This window comes from Pelodiscus sinensis, chromosome 5, assembly GCF_052426305.1.
Source record: "Pelodiscus sinensis isolate ZL-2025 chromosome 5, ASM5242630v1, whole genome shotgun sequence".
NCBI lineage: Eukaryota > Metazoa > Chordata > Testudines > Trionychidae > Pelodiscus > Pelodiscus sinensis.
In genome coordinates this window covers 65,365,022-65,390,384 of record NC_143056.1, presented here as the reverse complement: position 1 = coordinate 65,390,384, position 25,363 = coordinate 65,365,022, and the positions used below count along the sequence as shown (strand labels likewise).

Here is a 25,363-nt window from a genome sequence, read left to right as displayed (position 1 = left end):
GCTCCCGGGCACCCAGCAGACCCAAAAGGTTGGGGACCACTGGTCTATATGGAACAGCACGAGAATGGGATATGACACATCCCCTTTGCTAGTGGGACAAACAGATATTTGCTGATAGCAGAGGAATTTAGAGAATCAGGAATATAGAATCCTGTTCCGGGCTCTGAAGGGTAGCACATCCAGCGATCACAGATCTTTCTGTCCATTCCTCTCAAGATCGTTCCCTTCTCCTCCATCTCTTTCAACCTTTCCACACCTGGCTTCACATTTCAATTCCAGCCTTCTTGCCAAACCAGCACCATCTTCATCTCAATTCTGTCCCATTCTCCACCCAATTAGGGTCTCAATCTCATTCTTCCTGCAACCAGTCAGTCCCAATATTCCACTACCTTCCAGTTTCTACCCTACTCCCACAATCCCAGTCTCCTTGCCCTGTCCATTCTAGTCTCACTCCAATCCCACTTTGTACCTTTCTTACCTCCCTCAGAGTTTCCAGTACCAGTTTCACCCTGTCATCCTGGCTCCTCATCCCAATCTGATTTTTATTTTTCCTTGGTCTGTCTTTTGTTTCAAAGAATTACAATTTAGTCAAATATGTGTGGATTTTTATCAGAACAAGAAATGGCACATCCTTGACACAAAATTTCAAGTTCAAGTCCCTGTTCCAAACCATAGGGGCACTACCATGAAGAATTGTCTGAAACTTTCCAAACATATTCATCCAGGGGCAGAATCCCATCATGGAGAATTTCAGCCCGAACATTAAAGCCTGTCAAAGTTACAAGCAACTAAAAACCCAGTATCTATAATGGAAAAGTTGGGCAACCTTAATAAAATGCAACCTTAACAAAACTGCTGCCAGAACTTCCTGTAATAGATGCATTTCTTTGTGTTCAGTGCATAAGGCTAGCTCTGCCTCTTTTGGGGAGGGATTTATTTCCTTCCCCCCCACCTTCCTTTATTCAACATTGAAGACAATAGAAATGGAATCCAAATTAAAACAACAACAAACCAGAGTGAAATGAACACAAACATGCATGATATATTCACGTAAAAAATAAGTTTGTACCCATAGGGTTGGATTCTCAGATGGTCTATATTAGCATATTCGTATTGATCTTAATGGAACTACACTGATTTATGCTTTGTCCCATCATTAACCCATTTCCAGGGCTAAGGAGACTGAGATTTAGAGCATATATTGGTATGCATAGTTTAACTAAAGGTGGCAATTATTGTCTGAGGGCTTACATTTTTTTAAACTGATACAGGTGCCTGAAAACATTGGAAAAATAGAGTTCAAATAGTATAATGAGAATTAACTAGTGGTGCTGAGTAGAGCTCTGTGAATTTTTAAGATAAAACTGTTTTATGAAAAATGCACATTTGAGTCAAGGATGACTTCTCAAATGTGTATTGAATTTGCTGTGTTGTTTCAGTTGAAAACCCCCCAATAAAATTTAAAAAAATGAAAAATCCATTTCTGAAATAAAAGGCTTTTATTTTTCAATTCAAAATAATGTTTTGTCTCAAAATTGGCTTCAGTTTTAGTTGTCTAAAAATATTTAAAAGCTTGAAAGTGAACATTTTGGGTTGACTGAAACATTTAATTTAACCCAACGTAATTTTTAAACTTTTAATTTATCCAAAAATTGGGGAAAAAATCATTTTGGGTCAGTTTGAAGTGATTTCATCCTCCCTCCAATTTTTTCGCATTGTCCAGTAAATAAAAAAATCAAGTATTTACACAGCTCTAATTTTGAGTCTGTCTAGAGCTATCTTTCTTGAATTATTAATAGTCAGGCCCTGTGACTTCAGTACTAATTAAGAGCAGGTAAAACTCGTTCCAAGGCTGGGAGGACACAGAAGCTTGAAAATATGATGGCACTAAGGATTTTCTCATTCTTGTTTTTCAGTTGAGAACATTTGATTTGCATGTGAAGCCAAAAGAATGGTAAGTTCTTCTCATGGGCCCCAATCTTGCTTTTGGATCTGTGCTGCTGGGCCTATGCAGAGCTCAAGTGAAATCAACAGGGCTCTGCACATGTGATTTGCCAGTTGCAATATGAGGCCTTTGGAAGCGGATAATATCAGCTGAGTTTTTCCCTTTCCTTGCCAGGGAATAATATGATTACGTAATCATATATGCTGCAATCATTTAGCAAAGCAGAATAACTTGTAATTAATTTCAACAGTAGATGAGAATATGTATTGAAACACAACACATTGCAAACAGGCTAATCATTTTAATGAATCTCTTTCATTCCATGCCATAGAAGTACCAGTCAAACTAGAAATCTGTAAACATAGTGGCTGCTGTGGGTCCTCTCCCTTCCCACAGCCTTGTTCTTCTGTGGTACACACTTTAGAGCTCTACCCTGCAAGTGTTAAGATTTTTGGTCATGATCCAGCAAAGCTCAGAAACCAACCCATGCTTCCCTTTAAACATGTTCCCAGTCCCCTTGAAAATGGGGCCACTTATGCAATTAAGTTTAAGCCAATTTTTCTTTCTCCCTCATTTCTCACATTACCCTGTCTACAGAGAGGTGTTAGGTTTATGGAAAAGATATTCCATCTAATGTGGTTTTTTTTAAAATATATATGGAGAGAGCAATTGAAATTAACTACAACAGGTGGTAATTTGTGGGTTTTACCTTGGCCTCAGGACTCAGGGCCTGTTTAATACCTCAAGAAAACTAGATGTACGTTTGGGATTTGACCTGTGCACAGAGGAACAAAATTTCCTGAAGTATCGGAAGAAAGTGGTTGCTGCTGCTCTAAAGAAGGTTCTTCAGCTAGAAGAGGATCTAAAGGACCATGAGGTAGCTGAGGCAGCAGAATCTTGTGTCCTATATTTCCCCAGACAAATGCCCAGCCTATTGAGTACTAAAAGCTGGGCCCAAAGCCCATTGAAATCTACAGGGAGTCTGTCTTGGTCTTTCAGTGGGAGTCAATGCTGGTGCCAATTATGATGCGTGGTGTGCTGTCACAGGACAGAAAAGGTGTAGGGTGTGTCCTGTGTAGAAAGATAATACCCAGGAGATCCTTCTCTCTTCTTTCCCCAGGCCAGGACAATAGGCACTTGAATGTTCTACCACCATCAGGCCCCCATTCAGTCTGGGAAAAGGGTGTCCCATGAGGAAGTTTTATTTCTAGGTCCTGTTCAGCCAAAATGGTCTCAGATTTGACAGATCAATGTTCTCTTCTGGATTGGCAAATCCTATATTCCTATGTAGGTCTCCAGCTGGCTTCTTAATTAGGAGAATCCCAAAGCTGAGAGTTTTACCCCAATTTCCATACATACTGAAAAAAAACCCACTTTGACAATGGAAGAATGTGACTTTCATTGTATTGAGCAGCCAGGCATACCAAACAATTTAAAAGGAAGCATATACAGCACAGCCCTTCCTGTATTATCTTGCTGTGCCACAGTTTACGGAGACACAGTATATCTACTCACGAATCGGATTTGGTTTAGCTCACCTTTTGCTTACCTGGCTCCTTTTTAAGCATTGAGACCTCTCAATGTTGTTTATCAACTTGCTGCCTTTGTGTGTTGCACAGGTGCCAGTTGTGGCTGTGACAACAACAGGAATTGGGACAAGAGCTTTAACAGCCATGTATGGCAGCATTTTGGGTCTTCAGAAACTGAATGTTCTGGATTGTGTTTCATATATCTCTGGATCATCTGGTACAACATGGTAAGCAGGTCATAGTATTTTATTTGATTCTTCTGTATGCTTTTGGTAGAAAGAGATGTGCTTGAGGAATGTATCATTTTACTTGGAAATACACTATAACAGGGGTGGCCAACCCATTACAGGCAAAGAGCCAGAATAGTGGTGCACAAAGAGCCTAGGGGGAAAAGTTGTCAAGCAAAAAAAAAAAAAAAAAAAGTCGGCTGCCACGTTCGATCGAGCAAAAGAAAAAAAAAGGCACTATCCCTTTAAATGAAAACTCCGGTTTGGCTTTTGACCACATCAGGTGCCAGGGGCCATCTTGCCAGCACTATTTTGCTTTGTTGCACTGGATGGCTCCCCTGCACCCGGTGAGCACTGGGAGCTGAGGGCCCTTTGTAAGGGTGCAGGGGCAGCTTTTCAAGCCACACTTTCTCACGAGCCATAGGTTGGCCATCCCTGCACTATAAAGTATGGGCATAGCTACAGCATCCTAACTATTCATCTATAGTCCCTGTAGATGTGGCCTGTGACAAACCAGGGATTGTATTCACTCTGTTCGCTTGTCATGTTGTATGTGATTCCTACTGTCCTGTGCTGCTCTGTTGTACCTCTGTGTGTGTGCCTCAATTTCTCTGGGCACTGCATCCATGCTTGGCTGGGGATGGGAGTTTTGGGTGTGCCTCTCACTGAGGGGGAAGCTGCCCCAGCCCACCACATACATAATAGCGCAGGCTCTTTTGTAACCTAAGTGGGGGGTGCAACCAGATAACACCTTTTGCCTGGGATGGGGACAAAGGAGGAGGTGGAGCTGCCTGGAGCCTGGGACTGATTGAGTGAGTCTCAGCTGTCGTAGGATGCGCGGAGGAGGCCCTGGCTCTGGGACCCCCCTCCCTAAGATGGATTGTACTGACTGCTCCTGCTTCCTGTGCTAAAAACAAGTCTGTGCTATGCTGTGTCCCTGTGAACAAATAAACCTTCTGTTCTACCGGCTGACTGAGAGTGATATCTGGCTGCGGATGGGGGTGCAGGGCCCAGTGGCTCCCCACTCCTCTGTGACATGGCCTAAGTGCAACATTTTCAGAATTGTCTTCGTCCCATCTTCAAAATGATACAGGCATTTAAGAGCTGAAGTCTCATTGAAAATCAATGAAATTTATGCTCCCATTTTACTTTTGAAAATGAGACTTGGGCTTCTATGTCACATAGGTGCTACAGAGTGTTTTCACCTCAACCTGCAATTTTCTTATTTTCTGTCTAATCATTCTTTTTCTTACACTTAGATTTCAGCCAGCAGAAATAATGATCTTAAGTAATTTAATCCCATTCATAAATATCAGAAGGGATCCATTGGATTGCCTATTTTACAGGATATATTCTCAATGACATGCACTAAAAATTTCCTAATGAAACAGGGAGAGGTTATCTGAGATTTGTGGGTGTTTCCTCAATCCTGGGTAAGGTTTTCAGCAAACCTGTGTTGAGTTTTGAGTGACCCTCTACTGATTTATATGCATTGGGTGGAGACACTCTGAAACTCAGAAATAATGTGCATTTGCACATCTTTAACCTCAAACTCAAAGTTTTCAGATGAGTTTCTCTATGGGCTTTGATAGTTTGGAGTGTGTTCATATGTGTTCATATTGGAAACGCTAAAGAAAAGATAGGTAGTGCAAGTTTGCTTAAGTAACTGAAAGAAAAGTTTTCATAAAGCTATGCTGCATAGATCTTTTGATTTTCACAGGCTCCTAATTCTAATTCATTGTTATCTTTAACACGATATTTTCTGTCTCCAGGACCATGACAAACTTGTATGAAGATGATGATTGGTCACATAAGGAATTAGGGGAGCTAATCATTGAAGCTCGGAAGCAAGCATCCAAATCCAAAATGAGTGCTTTTTCCTTGGAGAGTCTGAAGAATTATCATCGAGAGCTGAGTCAACGCACCCAAGCAGGATACAAGACATCTTTTATTGATCTCTGGGGGCTCATGATTGAATCCATGTTGAATGATGGGGTACTGTATACATTCCTTCTTTTCAATAAGGATGATATTCTCCAGAAAATTAACCTCCAGACTGAAAGACCTATCCAATATCTGTATAGGATTATTCATGCAAAGAAATTCCACGGGGTTGATTGCAAACAATACCTCATGCAAGGAGTAGGACCTTGCAAAAATATGCTAGTGACAGCAAGGCAAAGTGAGCTATGACATTTTGTGAATTAGTGTATAAATGAACAAACAGATGAGAAATGTGTACTGCATTTTCATCTATCTTTTCAACTGTACTTTCAGGTTAATTATTTAGGACAGGGGTTAAGAACCTGAAGAGTGACAACCTTCTTGCCCTTCTCATATAGCTAAATGGCAAAGGGGACTCTGACTAGATTCTGAAAGGGGAATTCAGATGTTTGGGGGTGAGTTTCTGTTGTGGAAAAGAGGTCTCGGTATGGAGAAGATTGAGAACCACGGATAGGCTAATAATTCAGAGTATATTAATAAATTAAAGACACACGGTAGGTGAGGTAATATCTTTTGTTGGACTAACTTCTGTTGACACAGTTAGCCTGTAGAGACACTCAGCCAGAGCTCACTAACAGAAGTTGACCCATTTAAAGATATTACCTCACCCATCTTTGCTCTCACATATCCTGGGACTGACACTACCACAGCAACATTGCCTGTAGTATATTTTGTAAAAAAAACAACCAAACAAAAAAACCCCAAATTTTAGTGCACTGAAACTTCCCTCTTTGCTGAGAACTGGAGCAAGACTGTCAATTTTTGTGTGGGTTATAAGGAATGCGATTTAGCAAAGGGTGTGTTAGTGAGGTTCAACTGTATTAAAATACACCGTATGTTCAATGCAATCATTAAAAACTTCTAGTGAATCTGTCACTCCTATCAGACCTTACACTTACAGGACGTTTAAAATTGCTCTTCATTAGCTCGTGGCAGCTGTTTTGGTTTTTATCTCAAGCAGGTGTTTCTGTGGCTAGTTTTGAAAGTTATAAGATTTGGACAGGCAAAGCTTGAAAAAATCATAGTGTCTCAGGTGTATTGCCACACTAATGCTGAAAGAAGTTTTCATTTTAAATCTCTGTATAAAAGAGTTGTAATTGTATGGGCAAAACCAAGCCCCTTTTTTATGTGACATTTTCCCTTCTTATTCTCGGGCCACAAGTTGTTTTGTAAAATTGGACAAAATTCTGTTTTTAGAGAACAGTTCAAAACCATATTACAGTTCAGATTTTTTTCAACTATAGCTAACTCAGTATTTCTGTTTTCTAAACAAACACTCTTTGGAATGAATTTAGGAGGAATGCCATTTATATGGAGCATTGACAAAATCATATTTAAAAACATGTGACACTAAAATATAAGTTAAGAGGAGGAATAGTGCAATCTCATTTTTTCACAATACATGGGAATGCAGAGCTAAGGATATATTGTGTAGTCTGTAAATTCTGGTATCACACATTGAAATAGAATGTAGGCTGGTTAACAGACTCCCTCTTACCCAAAACCATTCCAGAGGCCCCTGACTTCTACCAAATCTTTCTTTTTGTGCAGACAAGTACAGAGAGGAGAACATAGATGAGAATTCAAACATTTCAATGACTTTCAAATTCAGATGCCATGGGAGTGTAATGATTTGTATAGCAGCATCTATACCAGTACATGATGCTATATCCTTATTTTTCTGTTAAGTTTTCTTGCGTGTTACGTTGATCTGACCTGTGTGAGAAGAGGGGGTTAGCAGAAAGTTCAGACCTGCCTGTGTATACTGGAGTTGGTACTTGCAGTGTCCCAACAGAGCTCTGTGATTCTATAAGCAAGGATTCTTATGTCATTGTGATTGTTTCTCAATTAACCATTTTTTTCTTCAAAACCAGACAAATAACCATAAACTGTCCGATCAGCAACAGGCAGTGAATTGGGGGCAGAACCCACTGCCCATCTATCTTGCTCTCAATGTCAAGGACAACATTACCACAAAAGATTTTAGAGGTAATGAATCTGATTATATTCAAGAATTACAGCTGAGTTCAGCTCTAAGATAGTCCTATTTTAAGCTTGATATTATTCTGTTTCCCTTTGTCTCTGCATTTCTACACTGACATCTAATCAGGGCCTGAAGTTAAATGTACAGGAATATGGTAAAAGAGGCTGTTCTCCCAGTATTACTCCCTCCACCTGATTAGAGGCTGGGATTATTGGAAATCCTGTAAGAGTCCATTCTCATAAGATTTCCAGACACATCTTGCAGACCTTGGCAGTCTGGACATTCAGTTAAGCATCTAAATATATGGGTCCTTAATTCTCTGAACCTTGGGGAGGTCATTCATTATCAGCTCAGTGCTTCTTCTGCATGACAAATCTAGGCATAGAAGCCCAATTACATCCTGGTGTGGGCTCCCTTTCACTTTCTGTGGGAAGAGGAACTGTGTTTTCTTTCTGACACTTTTGCTTTGTCAATGAATCTGAAATGGACAGGAAGTGGACAATAAAGTGCTGTTACTTCATTTACCACACTCATAATTCTGATTTAGACTGTGTGCGTGCAATTGAAGTGATGCATAGACTTCTTGCTAGTCCTTGCATAGGGGACAAATGTTACCTTATATATATATTACACATCTCTTCCATTTACTTGATACACAAGTGTTTGTCCAGACCAATATCAGATTAATTGTGAATATACTTTTTATCCTTTTGAAAGAAAATGTTTGCATCTGTAGAGCACTAACCCCATTCACTAAGTGTTCCCACCCATTCTCTTTGCAAAGGCAGCTATGCCCCAGGACATGCTAACTGGCGGGAGGGTAGGCAGTGTTTGCCATGTTGACCACCTTTAGGTCCTGCTAAGGGGGAGCTACTTGAATTGTCAGTTGGGGTTGCATAGGAGCCCTGTCACTACAGGTTGCCACGGGGACATGCTGAATCATCACTCCTCCCCATTGCTCCTAGACAGGCCTCTCTTCTGCTACTTTGGCTGGCTGGCTTCAGGCTCCCCTGTGGAAAGATTCTGAGCTGCCACAACTCCCAAACTGGGTGGACCTTGTGACTCCGGTGACAAAGCTCATATAAATTGGAAATTAATTAAGGCCATTATCTGGCCCATTTTGAAGAAAGAGCTGCCTGCTGCTCCATTTGATAAACCCTGTCACTCTTCATGTCCTTCAGTGTCACTCATAGTCAATAAAAGCGACTAGTTGCAAACAATGATGGTTTCTGTAGCATAGTTCATCTTGAAAAAGCTGAAACTCAGAAGCTTTATTCTACTTTTATCTCTCTCAACCTACTGACTAACACCATGCCTGGTTACCTAATACAGTTAAATAATTTTTTGTGGCTCTGTTTGTAGAATGGGTGGAGTTTACCCCTTATGAGGTGGGATTCCTGAAGTATGGAGCTTTTATTCGTGCAGAGGATTTTGGAAGCGAGTTCTTCATGGGTCGGCTAATGAAGAAACTGCCAGAATCTCGGATCTGCTTCATGCAAGGTGTCTATTTCACTTGGGAAAGTGTTTACTTAATAAGAACACTAACAGCTATGGAGATCAGTACTTGGCAAACCACTGTCTTCTGACTGGCAGCAGTGGTTCAGTATCAACTGCAGAAAATATTTTTATGTCTTAATGAGCAGCAGAAAAAGTGAATGGGCTTCTAAATCTTCCTAATTGTCCTAAACAATTGCACTTGGTTTCATTTTCTTGTCATTCCATGCTCAAACTCAAAGCAGATGTAAAATTTGTATACATGTTTAATAACTGAGTTTGCAAAAAATATCACACTCTCTTATATTCCAAATCTCTGCAGTTCACTCCCTTAGACCATAGCTGAATTGTTAATTTATAACCTGAGGAATACAGCATGGTAACATTGAAAATTTAGCTCAATAAATAGTGGCATTGCTAATCTCCAAGTAATAAACGAGAAGTCCTGTGGCACCTTATAGACTAACAGAATTATTGGAACACAAGCTTTTGTGGGCAGAGACCCACTTCATCAGATCCACTTCGTCAGACCCACTTTGTCAGTGGGTCTTTGCCCATGGATGCTTATACTCCAATAATTCTGTTAGTCTATAAGGTGCCACAGGGCTTCACGTTGTTTATGCAGATTCAGACTAACATGGCTACCCCCCCGATACTTCTCACAAATAATGTATCTTTCATGCATACTGTATGACAACATGTTTTTAAAGATTTAAAGATTAGTTACACAAATCAACAATACGCAGTAGCAAAGGGAAGACTGTGAAAGAAGTAGGAGAAGCAAGGTATAAAAGAAGGTTATATATCCATGGAAATTTAAAAAAATAAAAAGATATATAAAAAGTCTGCCACTGTCCGACAGTTAGGGAGCTAAGAACTGGAGTTCCTCAGAATTTTTGTGACAAATTGCTTTCTTTGAATAATGCTGAATTGTCCAAACTGTAATAGTGAAACTGGGTGTGTTTCAACAAATTTTCCAATTTAAGGAAAAAAGGTTGGAAATTGTCAAAATGAAAAAGTATTTTGTCATTTTTTAAGAAAAATGTTGGTTTTCTGTTTGAAAATGATTTTTGTTTTGAAATATAATCTAGTTAGATAGGGTGTAATAAAAAAAAGTTTAAATCAAAGTGAAAAATTTCAGAATTCTCAAAATAAAATGTTTCAATTGACCTGATGTGTGTGAGCAGGGAAGAGATTGGCATTTTCATATGCAAATATTTTTGAGATTTTGACATTCAGAAATGGGGAAAAATTGAACTTTCAAAAATATTTTTGGGATGGGAAAACTGTCCCAGCCAGATCTAATGACAACTTCTATCAGTGATGAAATAGTGCTGATCAGCAAGAGTTTTCATTTGAAAATGTTTGGATTAAAATGCTATTCAAAAACTAAAACAAAAACTTTCAAAAAACCCCTACGTTATTCATGTATTTTTAATTTTCAGGGATTTTTTAAACTACACATTTTGAACTATATTCCCCCATCTGCATTTCCATCTTTCCATTCATGCTTCCACTGTCTAGGGTTCTCTGTCACTTTACAAACTTTTTCACTTTTCTTTTTCATATTTTTTTTGACCACACTAACTTTTCAAGACTTCCACTTTAGAAAAGTTACACATTAGCAAAAGCTAAAAAAAAACAAACAAACCTGTGAATGGGAGAGCCTGACTTTGGAGTTTTTTCATTATACTGCATTTGGTGACAAAAAAGGTGGGGGAGGGAGGAAATTATAATTCAAAGACATTTCAGGGAAAAAAGAAAAACAAAGGTTCCGGGTCAAACTTTGTGAAATCGAATCAACTTCAAAATATCCCCTCTCCCTCATTGAAATACGGAGTTCCAACAGTTGAGGTTGCAAAAGCTAGACTGAGTAATGTGCCAATATTTTAGTATCTGGATCCACGTGATAGCCCTCAGAAGTCTCTTATTTTGATAATTAAGTGATTTCAAATATAGGCGCAAATGAGCTTTGCAAATTTAACTCATACAAGATCTGCAGATTTTGCACCCTCAGAAGGGACTAGCTTTATAGCCTCCTTTCCCTCTCCAGGAATCTAGTCATGGAAGCCTGGACTATTAGACTTGACTGTTAAAATCAGAAAGAAATATGAAAGCAAATTAGAACAGATATATGGGGAGGGACAAAAGTTAGTGTTCAATAAAAATGCTTCAGTGTCCTCACTTGGACTCAGTTGCTATTAAATCTCTTCCCTGTGATAGGAATGTGGAGTAGCGTGTTTTCTAAGAATCTCTTGGATGCATGGCATGCAGCTGACAATTCAGAGGACTTCTGGCACAGATGGACCCAAGACAAAGTGACGGAAATAGGTAACTCTGGCTTTCCCTTTCATTTTGTTTTGCTATGTTGACATTGAGGGTTACTTGTGTTGACAAAGCTACTACTTCTGGTGGAAGTAGAGGTGAAGCACCTATGCCTGTAGGAGAACTCGTGCCATTAACATAGGTGGTGACTTCACTGACGTGTTACAGCTGTGCTGCTGCAGAATTTGAAGTGTAGATTTGCCTTTACTATTGTGATTCTGTGAGAGTAAGTAGAACAGAGGAGGAAAATGTTAGTTTTGCTGAGTCCAGGGAACTAGTAATAGCATTGACCTACTGCCACAGTTTTATTTTTTGTCATGTATTTCATTTACATCTTTACCAATGAGCCCTTTTACAGTTTTGTGTGCAGGTATGTTAAAGAGAACAATAATCTCATACATAAACCAAATCCAAATTTTGAATATTCCTATTAAACCAACCTTTATCCTCCCCAGCATTCTCCCTTCTCAGAAGCTTGGACATAGATTGACTTTGCAGTGTTCAACTTTATTAGACCAAAGGAAGAAGCAGGTTCCAAAGTTAAAGCCCCTTACTGCTAAGGCTTTGTCCTCAGCTCCTTCACGGTTAAACTCAAGAGTCTCCACTGATCTCACTGTAGAATTATCTCATTATGAGACTGGCATCTTTCAAGTAAACACAGCCTTTTTGGGTGTTACAGACAGATTTTGAAATGAGAGTTAGACATCAAGATGTCTTTTAAAATCTAGCCCTTCTGGATTAAAATCAGCACATTAAATTAAATTGCAATAGACAATAAACTGGCAATGAGCGCAGAACACAGCACGGGGTAATGTATCCCTGGAGGAAAGACTGCTAAACTCAAGAACTGCAAGATTGTTCACTCAACACATTTTATGAATCAATTTGAAATGTAGCCCCATGTAGCTACATTACAATAATTCAGTACTGTGTTGACAAAGTAGCTTCAAATCCAATGGAACAATCATGTCCTTCGAGCCAAGTCTAGATGGAAAAAGTATCGTTGGCTACTGCTTCTGCCACTTGATCACCCAGAAGCTGTGTGAGGATCCAATGTACCCCATGGTGTCACAAATGGTCTTCAGCCAACCTAGATCAAGGGGGATGGAATAATCTGAGCCAATTCTTTCCAATTGCTTCTTCCAAGGAAAAGAATAGAATGACAATGTAGTCTAATTAGAATCTCAGGCCTCATTCTGAAGATGCATTAAGGCCCTAATCTAAAGCCCATTGTTGTTCATTGAAAGACTCCATTGATTTCAGCGGGTTTTGAATCCAGCTTTTAGGTGCATGTTTAGAAATCTACATAAATAATAATTTATTATTGCAGAAGACTATTCCACCCCTCCACCCTCCCTGCCCCTACAAGATAAATAATTCTGCGATATTTCTACCACCTTTCTTCAGAGGAAGTGCCTGATCTACCTGAGAAGCCACATGAGATGGCTACTTGCATGTACACTCCTGCAGGAGGTGTTTCCAATGCACTTCGAGATATGTTAACGGATCGCCCAGCAGTATCAAAGTACCACAGTTTCTTAAGGGGTTTCCAGATGCACAATGAGTACACACAGCATGGGCAGTTTTCTAAATGGAAAGGTATAGTAGTGCCACGCAATTATTAGTGGGTTCCTTTGGGTGATTTGGAGGGCTCTGGAATTTGCAAGGGAAACTTGTATGTCTTGAAGAAAACGGAATGGGGTTTGTGTTAAACTCATGCATTATTTATGCTGAATCGGACAGGAAGAATGACCGAGCGTCATTTTTTTTAACTCCTTCACTACAAATATCAGGACTTGAAACTAATTTTGAATAGATCTCCTTGATTAATGTTATTGGATTGTTTGGGGCTGAAAGTACTTAGTGGAATTGGTTTGGTGGAACCTCACTCATTTTGTGGTAGATCACACGGAAAAGCTATTTCAGGTTTGGCACAGTTCATGGATTTGGGTGAGCAGATGGAAGAGATTGAATGGGAGAGAGTTAGAAAAAAAATCCCTTCTCAGTCTAGGAGAGGCTGGCTACTAGATCCAATGACTGGGGCGAAGTACTAGAAGGGAGCCAGGTATGGAATGACCGGGTATGTTAGAGAAGATCCATATAAAGACATGGATTCTCAGCTGAGGTCCAGGGCCCGATAGGGGAATGGGAAAGGATGTCCCATCACTCCAGACAGGTTTTAACAACTTTCCTTTTCTTTATGCCTAGATGAAAAGGGGTCCCCAAATTATAGGAGGTGGGGTCCTGAAATTCTCCTCTCTTGTAACATGGGATCATAGTGCAAAAAATATTGAGAACCTCTGCTGTGCAGCACAGCATGGGCAAGCTATAGTGGGATAGCTGTCACAAAGGAGACTGTGCCTGGAGGGAAGCTGTACTTCTCTTTTCTGTCTGACCTTTGAAATGCGGGATGTAGTAGATCTGTTCCTGCAATGGTTCATTTGTAAGAAATACTTGCCTTTCAGACACTATGCTAGACACTTTGCCTAATCAACTGAGACACACTGCAGAGCATCTGGAGCTGGTAGATACTGCATTCTTCTTTGATACCAGTTGCCCACCAATTATGAGACCAGAGAGGAAAGTGGATGTCATCCTGCATTTAAATTACAGTGGAGGATCACAGACAATGGTAAGAGTGGTCAGTTTCTTCTTTGTTCTGTTCAGTAATGGCCAATTGTGTTAGTAACTTCCTATTTTTAAACATTAGAAGAGAGAGGTGATTCCAGGAGGAAAAACCTTGATCTAATTTGAACTACTTTTTAGATGGTGCTGAGGAACCTTTTTTCAATCAGGGGCCATTGACTGCAGAAAAAATCAATTGAGGGTCACACAGCCCTGGAGGAGGCGGGGAAGTCAGCGGCTCAGGGTTTTCCCTAGGTTCTGGGGTTGGACTAGGAATGAGAGTGAAGGGGGGATCAGGGCTGGGGCAAGGAGTTGAGGTATGGGGGGAGGTGAGGGCTCTGGCTCAAGGTGTGGGGTATCTGGGACATCTATGATAGGGTTTGGGATGAGGGGTTTGGAGTGCAGGAGAGGGCACAGCACTGGGGCAGGAGGCTGGTGTGTGGGTTGGGTGAGGGCTCCAGCTGGAGGTGTGACTCTGGAGTGGGACCAGAGATGGGACAATAGGTTGGGGTGAGAATGGGGGTTAGAGGTGCAGTCTCCAAAGGAATTTTAGTGCAGGAAAGAGCTGAGGGTACCTCTGGAAGGGAGTTCTGACCTGGGGCAGGGAGTTGGCATATGAGAGGGATTTGGGGGTGCAGGGTCTAGCCAGACAATGCTTACCTCAGGTGGATCCCAGGTGGCAGTGTATTGAGGATAAGCTTGAGCTGTGCTGTTCCTGAAAGCAGAATCACTATGTCCATGGAGGATCCTGGTGGCTTTGTGTGATGTGGGCTACCTGTGCCTTCAGGCTGTGCCCCTGCAGCTCCTATTGGCAATGATTCTTGGCCAATGAGAGCTGTGGCACCAGCAATAGGAGCAGCATGTACAGCTTCCGTGACTGCTGTTGCACCCAGGGGCTGCAGAGTGATGCTGACAAGCCAGTGCTCACAGCTCCAATCCAGTGAAGGGAGGGGAAAGGGTGCTGACGTTCAGAGCTCACAGCTCCAGTCCTGCGGACACGTGCTGCGGGCAGATGAAATGAAGCAGTGTATGGTGTCCAGGCTGTTGGCTGCAGGCTCCCCACTTTTATTTTAGATCATGACATGACATATTCTCTTTTTGGAAACAATGGCCTATGTGCTATATTTAATTGAAACATTGTGGGGTGGCACTAAGAAATAGTGATGGTTGAGATGGCACTTCCATTAGACACATGTCCCATATCTTAAAGAGCAAATTCAGTTTTATGACCATTAGGGTTTGAATTAGGGATGTAAGTGACCAGTCGACTATCAGATAAGCAAAAGCTTATCGGATAGTTGCTGAGTCCCTCGACTAGCCACTTCTCCCCCTTGCTGCCTCTTAAAAGCCGTTCCTCTCCTCCCCGCCCAGCACCATCTCCACAAGGGGCAGGACAGGCAAGAGGGCAGTGAGGACTGGGCGCAAGTGGGGAATCAGCTGATTCCCAGCTTGTAACCAGTTCCAGAAGCTGTGCCTCTGGAACAGGCTCTTAATACATTTAAAAGGCAGAGCCACAGCAGGGTTAACTCCTGGGCGGGAGCTAATCCTGCTGCAGCTCCCCCACTAATTGACTAAATTTAACATCCCTAGTTTGAATGTTCATTTCCAGTCCCCATGTGATTGAAAATAAGTGTGATAAATAAAAAAGACCAAAGTTTTATTTACTTCCTGAGCTATCCAACATAAGATAAAATGTGATTTAATGAGTGAAGAAATGTTTCACATGCTTGTCTGTGTTCCTATTTAAATGTGAGACTTGCTTGTGAGGACATGTTCATTTGTCATGTTTGGAAAATTGTTTCAGGTATTCTATATAGAACAGTGCACTGCACATGCTATTCCACGCCTGAACACACACGTGGACTTCCAAATAGATAGATGTGTCAATACAAGTGTTAGTCAATGTTGGGTGGGACTAAATCTGAACAGTCACTAATGAAGGTGTTTTCTGTAACAATAATATATTTCTTTTCTTTGACCAACGATACTGCAATTACTCTGGTATGGCAAATGAGTTCTTAATTGTTTCCCACAGTAGTTCTATAAAATGGAAGATTTATTACTATGCAACTACATTTTTGACTGTCCAATAATTTATTTGAATGTAGTCTTTATTAGTCAGTGGATTTATTATAATATACTTGAATCTTGTTTAATATTTTACTGGACACTTAAATGAAGTTTTTGTGTGTCTGACGGCTGTGACTGAGCTTTCTGATAAATGTACATGTGATAAATGCAGTACAAGCGGGACTTCCATGGTCCAGCACCCTCGGGACTTGAGCAGCCCTGAATGACAGAGTTTCTTGGAGCAGGGGAGGTCAAGGCTGCCTTCCCAACTGTTGGCTCTGCTTCCTCTGCCCCTAGCCCTACTGGGACTTCACTTCCCACCAAGGGCTGGGGCTATGCTCCCCAGCACACTGACTCTGGCTGGGGCTTTGCTCTTGCCACCAGCTGAGGCTGTGCTCCTTGAGCTACAGTCCAGGTTGCACTCCCAGGCACCAGCCCCACTGCCACTGGTTTGGGCTCCCTGCTATGACTGTGCTGCCAGCCTCTGCTGTTCCCTCTGCCTCCAGTTGGGTGGAGCTCCGCTCCCCACTGGAGTGAGGGCTGTGCTCCCTACCACCAGCCCAGCCCCTGAACCTGGCCAGCTGGGTTCTCTGGTCCAGCAATATCCGTGGTCCTACCGGAACATGGACGTTGCCAGACCAGAGTGTCCCGGCTTTTAGAGGTGCAACCTGTATTTCAATGTCTCATCAGACATCAGATTCTTTAGCCTGTAAAGTGGATGAAATCTCAGGAGAAGTCTCAAAATGGTGGGAATATCAAAAGACTGTCAGACACAGATTGATTGGGACTAGAGTTTTATGAGAACAGCTCACTAGATTTCAGCAAGTTGGAATCAGAATTTGATTGAGGGTCCCGCTTCTGATTTGGCCTCAAACACAAATCCTGAAACTGAATCTAAACCAGACCCATCTATAACTGAATGCAGATGTGATCTTCAGTAGCACCATTATTCCTTTGAATTCTTGCTGTGTTGTTTCCAGTCAAATTCCTGCTCTACAACTCTCATGGCCATTAGTGTCTTTAAATCGATAGTGCAATTTTGAACAGTCTTTACAATCTGTACTGTTTTCTTGTTTTGTGCAGTAAGATTATTTTTGGATAAGGAAGAAAATAAAGTATATTGCCAGCAACTCTTTTCATGTGACCCAGCTTGTCTCCAGATGCTTGCATTCTTATTGGCATTGCAGTACAATCCCAACCTTATTTGTGTCTCTTTGTCGCTTCTAATGTTTGTTCTGGTCTGCGGTGATTTAGCCTCTGGATCGGGCCTCCACATACTTCTCAGAGCAAGGAATCCCATTTCCTAAGCCTGTGTTGAGCGAGGAAGAAAGGAAGAACCTAAAGGAGTGTTATATGTTTGAAGATGCAGAGAATCCATGTGCTCCCATACTGCTCTATTTCCCACTAGTGAATGACAGCTTCCAAAGATACATAGCACCTGGTAAGTGAACATCAGCCAATCATTGCCTTACACTTAGCATGTCCAGCCTGCCCACTCTTTCTAGATCTTTGTGTTTTATTTCATACCAATAAACATTTCTCCTGTCCCCGTTTCTAATTTCAACATAACTGACTTTTAAATGACAACTTTCAGCCTGCCCCATCACTCAGTTACAGAGTTTGGGCAAATTGCCAGAAAACTGAAAAATCTCTTATTTTCCAGATCTTGAAAATAAAAATATGTTTTGGAGTTAACCAAAAGCATCTCTTTTTTTTCTTTCAAAATTAGTGGTGAATTCAAAATTCAAGCTGACAAAATTCACTTGAAATGAAATATTTTGTATCAAATTCAAATTTTTCATTTTTAAATGAAAACAAAGAATATTTAAAATAAAAGTTATTTTGAAGAAAAAAAAATCAAAATGTTTCAGTTCCAAAACATCAAAGCTTTTTTCTGAAAAGGGAATGATGCAAATTCATGAAATATTTCCACGTTGCAGAATCAGTTTTTTTCACTGAAAAAAATATTTAGTTTGAAAAATTCCATCCTGCTCTACTCATGTATCCCTCATGACAGACAGCCCTTATTTTAGACTCACGTTTACCTCAGTCTGACTCATGGCTGGTGTTATGCCATCAATTATTTCTGTAAATTAAACAAGGCCACAACATTTTAACATTGTGGTAATAGTTACTTCTACTGGTTTTTTTTAATTCCATGACTTGTTTTGGGGGCTTTTGTGGAGCAATTTGGAAGGCCAACACAAATCATTTGAGACTTAGAGGGTTGAGAGCTAGGCTTTCCATATAAATCATGTGTTCAATATGTAACTTGAGGCTGCTGTGGGAGAAGGTGAGGCATTTGAGGCTGTGATTCTCTCCCTACGTTGGCGTTACTCAACTTTACAGAACTTTTTCATCAGAATTGGGTACTGCAGTTTTATTGTTTTTCCAGGGCTAAGACAGGGACCTGGTTACAAAGGAAATAAAATTGATGAGCAGGGTTTGCAACAGATCCAAGAAGCAGAATAGAAGTAAAATCTTTAGACTTGATTAAGCATTTGATTTTTTGGGGTCACCTTGCTGTATAAATGCCAACGGATAACCTACAAAGCAATTCTACACCTTCACAACTTTTTCCCTGAAACAAAATTCTGTTCCTATATAATAACCTCCACTGCTCCTCCTATTGGTGATATACCAATGATTCTCAATTTTAGCATACAGTTTTAGTAATGGTTACTATGTTGTGTTGAAAAAGATATGTTAATCATGTTGAATATGGGCATGTATCACTATTTTGTGGGTCTGTAGTTAGCTAAGATGCCCTGGTATTTCTCTGATGATATGGAGTCAGTCACCATCATCCATGACTTTGCCACTTCCTCTTCAGTCTAATGCACTGTGCTGTGCTTTTGGATACATTTGCAAACCACTCAAACTTCAGTGAATGCAAAATATAGCGGGTCATCTGCTTAGTGGAGAAAGCTTGCATGAGCACATTATACTGCTGGGCTGTGAAATGCCCAGCTGTGCGAAATGCACTGACTACTTAGGCACTGTGAGCAAGGCCAGCCCGAGGTATTCTGGCGCCCTGGGCATGGGCAGATGGCGCCGCCCCTGGGTGCATGGTGCATGGTGCATGCGCGGGCCCACCCATGGGGAGTGGGTTCACTCCCCTAGGGTGCATGGCCTGCCCCCGGGGCGCACGGTGCATGTGCGGCCTGGCTATAGCTACTGGCGGGCAGCCCAGGCCCGCCTCTAGGATGCACGGTGCAAGTGCGGCTCAGTCCGGCCTGGCTGATGCTGCTGGCGTATGCGCCGGGCCATGTAGAGCCCCGCGGCCGTGGGGGGAAGGGCGTTGCTGGCCAGTGCCGCAGGGATGCGTGCAGGCCGGTGCTGCAGGAGCCGGGCACGCGGTGCCTGATGGCAGCTGTAAGGGACGCTGCGCGCCCCTTATAGCTGCCATCAGGCACCCCCCATCGGTTGGCGCCCTGGGCAGCTGCCCGGCTCACCCATGCCTCAGTCTGGCCCTGACTGTGAGAGAAATTCAAGGGGCAGGGTTAAATTAATAAAACCTGAGGTCTTTAGGACCTGGTTATGGGTTCTACACACAACTGAGGCATAGCGGATAAGTCTTTTTTCAGGAGAGGCTGGGAATCTAACCTCCCTGTTGATATCTTCCAAAGTGTGAGTTTAACAACCTTTAGAGTACTACACAAAGTAAGTGACTGAGCAGTTGTTTGCTTGTTGGGAAGGTTTTTCTTATGGGATGAAGCAGACATGGGAGGAGGCTTTTTGTACTTTACACTGTGGGCCATTTGAGGAGGTGGTTGTTTATATTGCGAAACAACAGTGATGGATAGACCAAGTAAGGAGAGAAGTTGCTTTATTAATTCAGCCACCATTTCTCATTGAACCTGCATTTTTAATGGATGAGTCACTCTTGCTTTTTATGATCATTTTTAGATCTACCAGTTTTTTATTTCTTCTTGCTCTCAATGTCGCTTTTTCTTTTTTCTCACTGTCATCAAAACCTCTTCTTTCCCCATTGGGTGGTGGACATGCAATCCTCTGTAAGACCCCTACAAATGACTTTCTATGGACTGGACCATAGGTGCTGTTGATAGCAGCAGTCATTTTCATCCTCACACAATGCATGAGGGTTCAGATTTGAGACTGATGTTCCACACACCAAGTTCTGGATTGGCAGTTAAATATGTGAGCACCCTTTGGGCGTTCTTGACACAGTTCGTTAGATGGAGATACGCTATAGGTATAATAGGATCTCGATAGTGAAACCTATTGTTTGCTTGTTTCATTCCCCAGGTGTGGAACGTAGTGCAGCAGAAATGGAACTGGGCAAAGTTGATGTCTCCAGCTTCTATTCTCCATATTCCACCAGGGAGGTCTCATTGAAAGCAGAGGATTTCAACAAGCTGCTGAAACTGACTAATTACAACATCCAGAATAATGAAAACATGATTCTTCAGGCCTTGCACGCAGCAGTGAGGAGGAGAAAACAGTCTCAAACCCAGTCCCCATCCCAAGCACAGTCATCTTCCTGAAAGAAATCTTTCCTGAAACCCCTCTTCTGACCTTCAACCCCCCCATCCTCTCCAACTTCATCATCAGAAGCAAGCTCCCTGCAGACCAGGACATGCTAACTCAAAGTGGCATCAGACTCTGCCATAATGGTAGATGCAAACCCTGCAGACATATCACCATGATAACAATAATGAACACCCCCTGCTACACGTTTCAAGTTCCATGGGGTCCTACACATGACAATCACGACATGTCATGTACCTCATCCAATGTACTAAATGCCCAATAATAACGACATGGGTGAAAACAGACAATCATTATACTTTCAAATGAACCCACAGAACAATGATAAAAGACAAAGACATCATCACTTGTGGTGAATGCTTTTCAAAAAGTGATCACTCTATATCTGACTTTTCAGCCCTCACCCACAAAGGAAACCTGTACAGTTCCTTCAATGGATGATCCTGGGAGCTTAAACTCATAACTTTGCTAGATAGTAAAAGTCATGCTTATCAGAAAGACTGGATTTATGGCTTAATAGCACAATCTATAACTCACTGTCCCTCCATTCCATCTCTTCTCCCTCCTCTGTTCCCCTCTCTGACTGGTAAGGTGCTAACAGGCTACTTTACTTTGAAAAGTTCCTTAAAATGTGTTTAGCTACTTATGCTAAACAATCTGCTCCACCTTGTATTTAGCTGTGACATTAAGGGATGTTTATCCTGGCAAAGTTAAAGTGCTGCTCTGGCAGTGCTTTAAAGTGTCTGTGTAGTTGTGGTACCAGCACTGGGAAAGACTCTGCCAGTGCTGTAAAAAAAGCCACCCCAAACAAGGGAGTAGCTAACATCACTGAGAAGGCAGCTCCTACAGTTATAGTACTATCTATACTGACACTTTGCTGAAACTTGCTGCCCTCAGGGGTATGTTTTTTCACATCCCTGAGTGAGACAGTTTCAGCCCAGTAAAGTGGCAGTGTAGACAACCTAAGCACATTTCCCAGACCTGGAGAATAGCTCTGTGTAAGCTTGAAAACTTGTCTCTCTCCTCAGCAGAAGCTGAGCCACTAAAAAAATATTACCTCATCCACCTCATTGCTCTAATTCTCCTGCGTGCTTTCTGTTCTGCCAGCTGGAAGTGTCAAAAACTTTCTAATGTTTCTTCTATAAAACCAAATGAATAGGTATTTAACCTGGGATGCTTCAGTGGATTTTGATTCATTCCAATTAAGCAGCCATCCCAGAAAATAAAGTTCACTGAGTCATGACCTAATATTTGTTTTAAGTAAAGGGTGGGTCATGGTATTTTATGCAATACTATATATAATATACACATTTAAAAAACATTGTAAACATGATAGCACAGTAAATGAACATTTAAATAATCTTTTAAAACCTCAGAAATTCTGGTTTAAGTCCGGACTGGCTGCTCTGTGAACTGATTCACTGTCAACCAGTTTTACCCCCACATGGATTAGTCTACTTTGCTGGCACCATTTCATCCATTTTTGGAGAAAAAAGGATCCTGCTGTGTGCTTAGAGCAATAAGCATAACTCTTCTTCGTCTATCTTTTATTTTCAGCACCTGTTCTCTTCAGATTGGCTACTACCTATTCATCTATAAAATCTCCTGTTGTTTCTTTGGCACCGACATTAACAAAATCTGTAAAATCCTCCTCATTTGTAAGTGGGTCATGTTAAATTTGTTTGTTTCATAAGAATGGCCATACTGAGTCAGACTAAAGGTCCATATAGCCCAGTATCCTGTCTTCCAACAGAGTCCAATGCCAGATGATCCAGAGGAAATGAACAGAACAGGAAATCATCAAGCTATCTCTCTTGTCATCCATTTCCAGCCTCTGACAAACAGAGGCTATGGACACCATTCCTACCCATCCTGGCTACTAGCCATTGATGGACTTAACTACCATGAATTTATCTACAGCCGCTCCCTGAGTTTTGAATGGTCAAGTTATGACCGTTCACACTTACGACCAAAGCTCCCATGGAGCGGTTGTAAAGGTGGTCCCCGAGTTACGAACGCGACCCATGCTTACGAACAGCATGGTCGTGTGTAACGCAGTGGGGTCCAAGTTACGAACCGATTGAGTTATGACCAAGTGTTTGGTCTGTAACTCGTTTGTAACTCGGGGAGAGGCTGTAGTTCTTTTTTGATCCTTGTTAAAGTCCTTGTCTTTTCAACATCTTCTGGCAAGGAGTTCCACAGGTTGACTGTGTACTGTGCAAAGAAAAACTTCCTTTTGTTTGTTTAAAACCTGCTACCTTTTAATTTCATTTGGTGACCTCTAGTTCTTTTATTATGGGAACAACTAAATAATTGTTCCTTATTCACTTTTTCCACACTAATCATGATTTTATAGACCTCTATCAAATCCTCCCTTAGTCTCCTCTAGTTTGTTTTATCACATTAAATAAATATCAAGCTTTTTAACAACCACTTTCTTGAGTGCCTTCTGTTCTGAATTGTTATGCTCCATGCTGCAAAGAAAGAGTTTCAAGGAGATTCTCTTTCCTCACAGTTTCTTCCACTTGAACATGTTGCCCTTCACCTGTTATTTTTATAAATATTTTGTTTGGTGGTAGTTCTGAAGTTTATAATTGGACCCATACTTGTTAGTCAGAGCAGTCTTATGGTGTGAGCTGTACCACTATAGCTGCTATACAATTATGTAATGTCAAACACAGCTAGTATGTGCACTAGTGTATAATTAAATTACAGCAAGATACAAGTTGAACTTCTCTAGTCTGGCATTCTCTGGTTCGGCAATATCTGTGGTCTGGCATGATTTTAGTTAGCTGGTGTTACCCTAAAAATTCCCAATGGAGACCACCCAGGATAACACGAGTATGGGTTTATTGATTGAAGAATTAACACTCCACTATATCAGGGCTACTCAGCATGTGGCCCACTGCCTGTTTGTTTGCAGCCCAGGGTGCAATTTGGGTTTATGCTGGACCCAACATGCGGCCTGCGGGTGGGAGCCAAAACAAAAAAGTAGTCAATATATAATGGTCTTCTGCTGATATGGGTTTTAGTAAAATTTCTGTACTGTCACTGCTCATTAAAATTGCTGTCATATGGGTGGAAATTGGGTAAACATTGCATTTTATTAATATCAGCAGAACTGACTTAAATGGGGCCTGTGTGGTGTGTAGTCTTGCCTTAACCTTTGTATTCATGCCCAACAGCGTCAAAGAAGCTATTTACATGTATATGCAACCACACTTAAATTGCAGCCCTCGGCATATGCTGTGAGTATCATCGTGGCTCCGGGGCTTCAAAAGTTCAGTAGCCCTGCAATGTATGGTAAAACTAAAGAGGATAGAGCTGCCACTAAAGATTTTAACTAAGGGAACATCTCACTCACTCGAGCGCGCGCACACACACACGAGTTGCAGAAGGAGCCAAGGCATGTTGGTTCTGGAGGGTCTTTTTGCTGATCATAGCTGGGGAGCTGGTCAGGAAAGAAACTGGCTGCAGGAAGAAGAACATCTCAGAAAGAGAACTACTGTCACCTGTTCTCTCCTTTTATTGCCTCTGTACAACCGCTGTGACTCATCCACATTCCCCACCAAGGAGCATGCCCAGACTTCCCTTGATCCAACAGAGCAGCAGTGTATCCTTAATTGGTCTGATGACTCATTACCTGGCTCCATGTGCTCAGCCTTGCAGTTTCTAATCCCAAACACACAATAGTCTCCAGTCACTCTCACACACACATATCTCCGGGGAGAATGCAGTTTAGAGCAAGTTACAAGCAAAATGTCTGAGAGTTACAAAGATTACAAAGTTGCAAGGCTCAACAATCACCAAGTTTACAGTAGGTTTCTAAACTTATAAAACAAAATTGTGGAGAGTTACAAAGTTGCAAGGTTTTATAAAGATTACAGAGATGCAAGGTTAAAAAAGATTACAAGGAGTTGCAAAGTTTAAAAGGCAATGCAGCTAAAACAATTGTAACGCTTCAGAGAATCATTTACAAATCATCAGTAATGAAGTGACTTAGAGGACAATTCCCGCTTCCCCCACAGCAATACAGTCAGCAGGATGTTTTTATCACTCTCTAAGTCATGTGTTGGCAGGACCTTACAGTTTTGGGTATTTCCAGAAAATCCACGTGTAAAATCAAGTAATAGCTCAGGCGGAGGCTTTTATGCAACAGCTGGATGTCCACTTAGTTGGATGTGGCCAAAATTCCCATAAAATTTGTTTACAATTACCAGTCCTCGCTCTCAGGCTACTTCTTGACTGGCATGATTTTCCGCAAATGCTTTTAACAGAAAAGTTTTTCCGTTAAAAGCATTTGCGGAAAAGAGCGTCTAGATTGGCACGGATGCTTTTCCGCAAAAGGATTGGCCCAGCATGATCTTGTGGGTAAGATCCAGAGTGTAAATTGACTGGGAATTGTGGCTGGTTTCTTGGACCAGAAGAACCCATTCAGGGTAGGTGAGATTGGGTTCTATAACCTGCATCTGTGTTAGGCCCAGGGCTGATTGTGGCCCAGGGATATCTGGGATGTCTGAGGGATTTTGTTTGGTGTGACCAGTTTGCGACCTGTTTGGAAAGGTCTCCGGTCTGGGGTTGTAAAGAGCCCTTGTTTTGAGCAATTTACCCTGAGTGGATGCCCTCAGCAGTGCCCAGACTCGGCCCG

General features: G+C 41.6%; 1 protein-coding gene across 1 annotated transcript in view; it reads left to right on the top strand.

Moving 5' to 3' along the window:
* LOC102448831 (cytosolic phospholipase A2 epsilon-like) overlaps positions 1 to 23,149 on the top strand; it is a 39,954-nt gene extending 16,805 nt beyond the window's left edge. The window contains exons 10-20 of the mRNA XM_006130349.5: positions 1,917 to 1,954; positions 2,666 to 2,822; positions 3,565 to 3,701; positions 5,474 to 5,696; positions 7,580 to 7,694; positions 9,052 to 9,189; positions 11,407 to 11,514; positions 12,916 to 13,107; positions 13,974 to 14,140; positions 17,458 to 17,644; positions 20,473 to 23,149. Coding sequence (XP_006130411.3) covers positions 1,917 to 1,954; positions 2,666 to 2,822; positions 3,565 to 3,701; positions 5,474 to 5,696; positions 7,580 to 7,694; positions 9,052 to 9,189; positions 11,407 to 11,514; positions 12,916 to 13,107; positions 13,974 to 14,140; positions 17,458 to 17,644; positions 20,473 to 20,711 — 1,701 coding nt within the window. The 3' untranslated portion in view covers positions 20,712 to 23,149. The remainder of the gene's footprint in view (positions 1 to 1,916; positions 1,955 to 2,665; positions 2,823 to 3,564; positions 3,702 to 5,473; positions 5,697 to 7,579; positions 7,695 to 9,051; positions 9,190 to 11,406; positions 11,515 to 12,915; positions 13,108 to 13,973; positions 14,141 to 17,457; positions 17,645 to 20,472) is intronic.
* Positions 23,150 to 25,363: the final 2,214 nt, after the last annotated feature.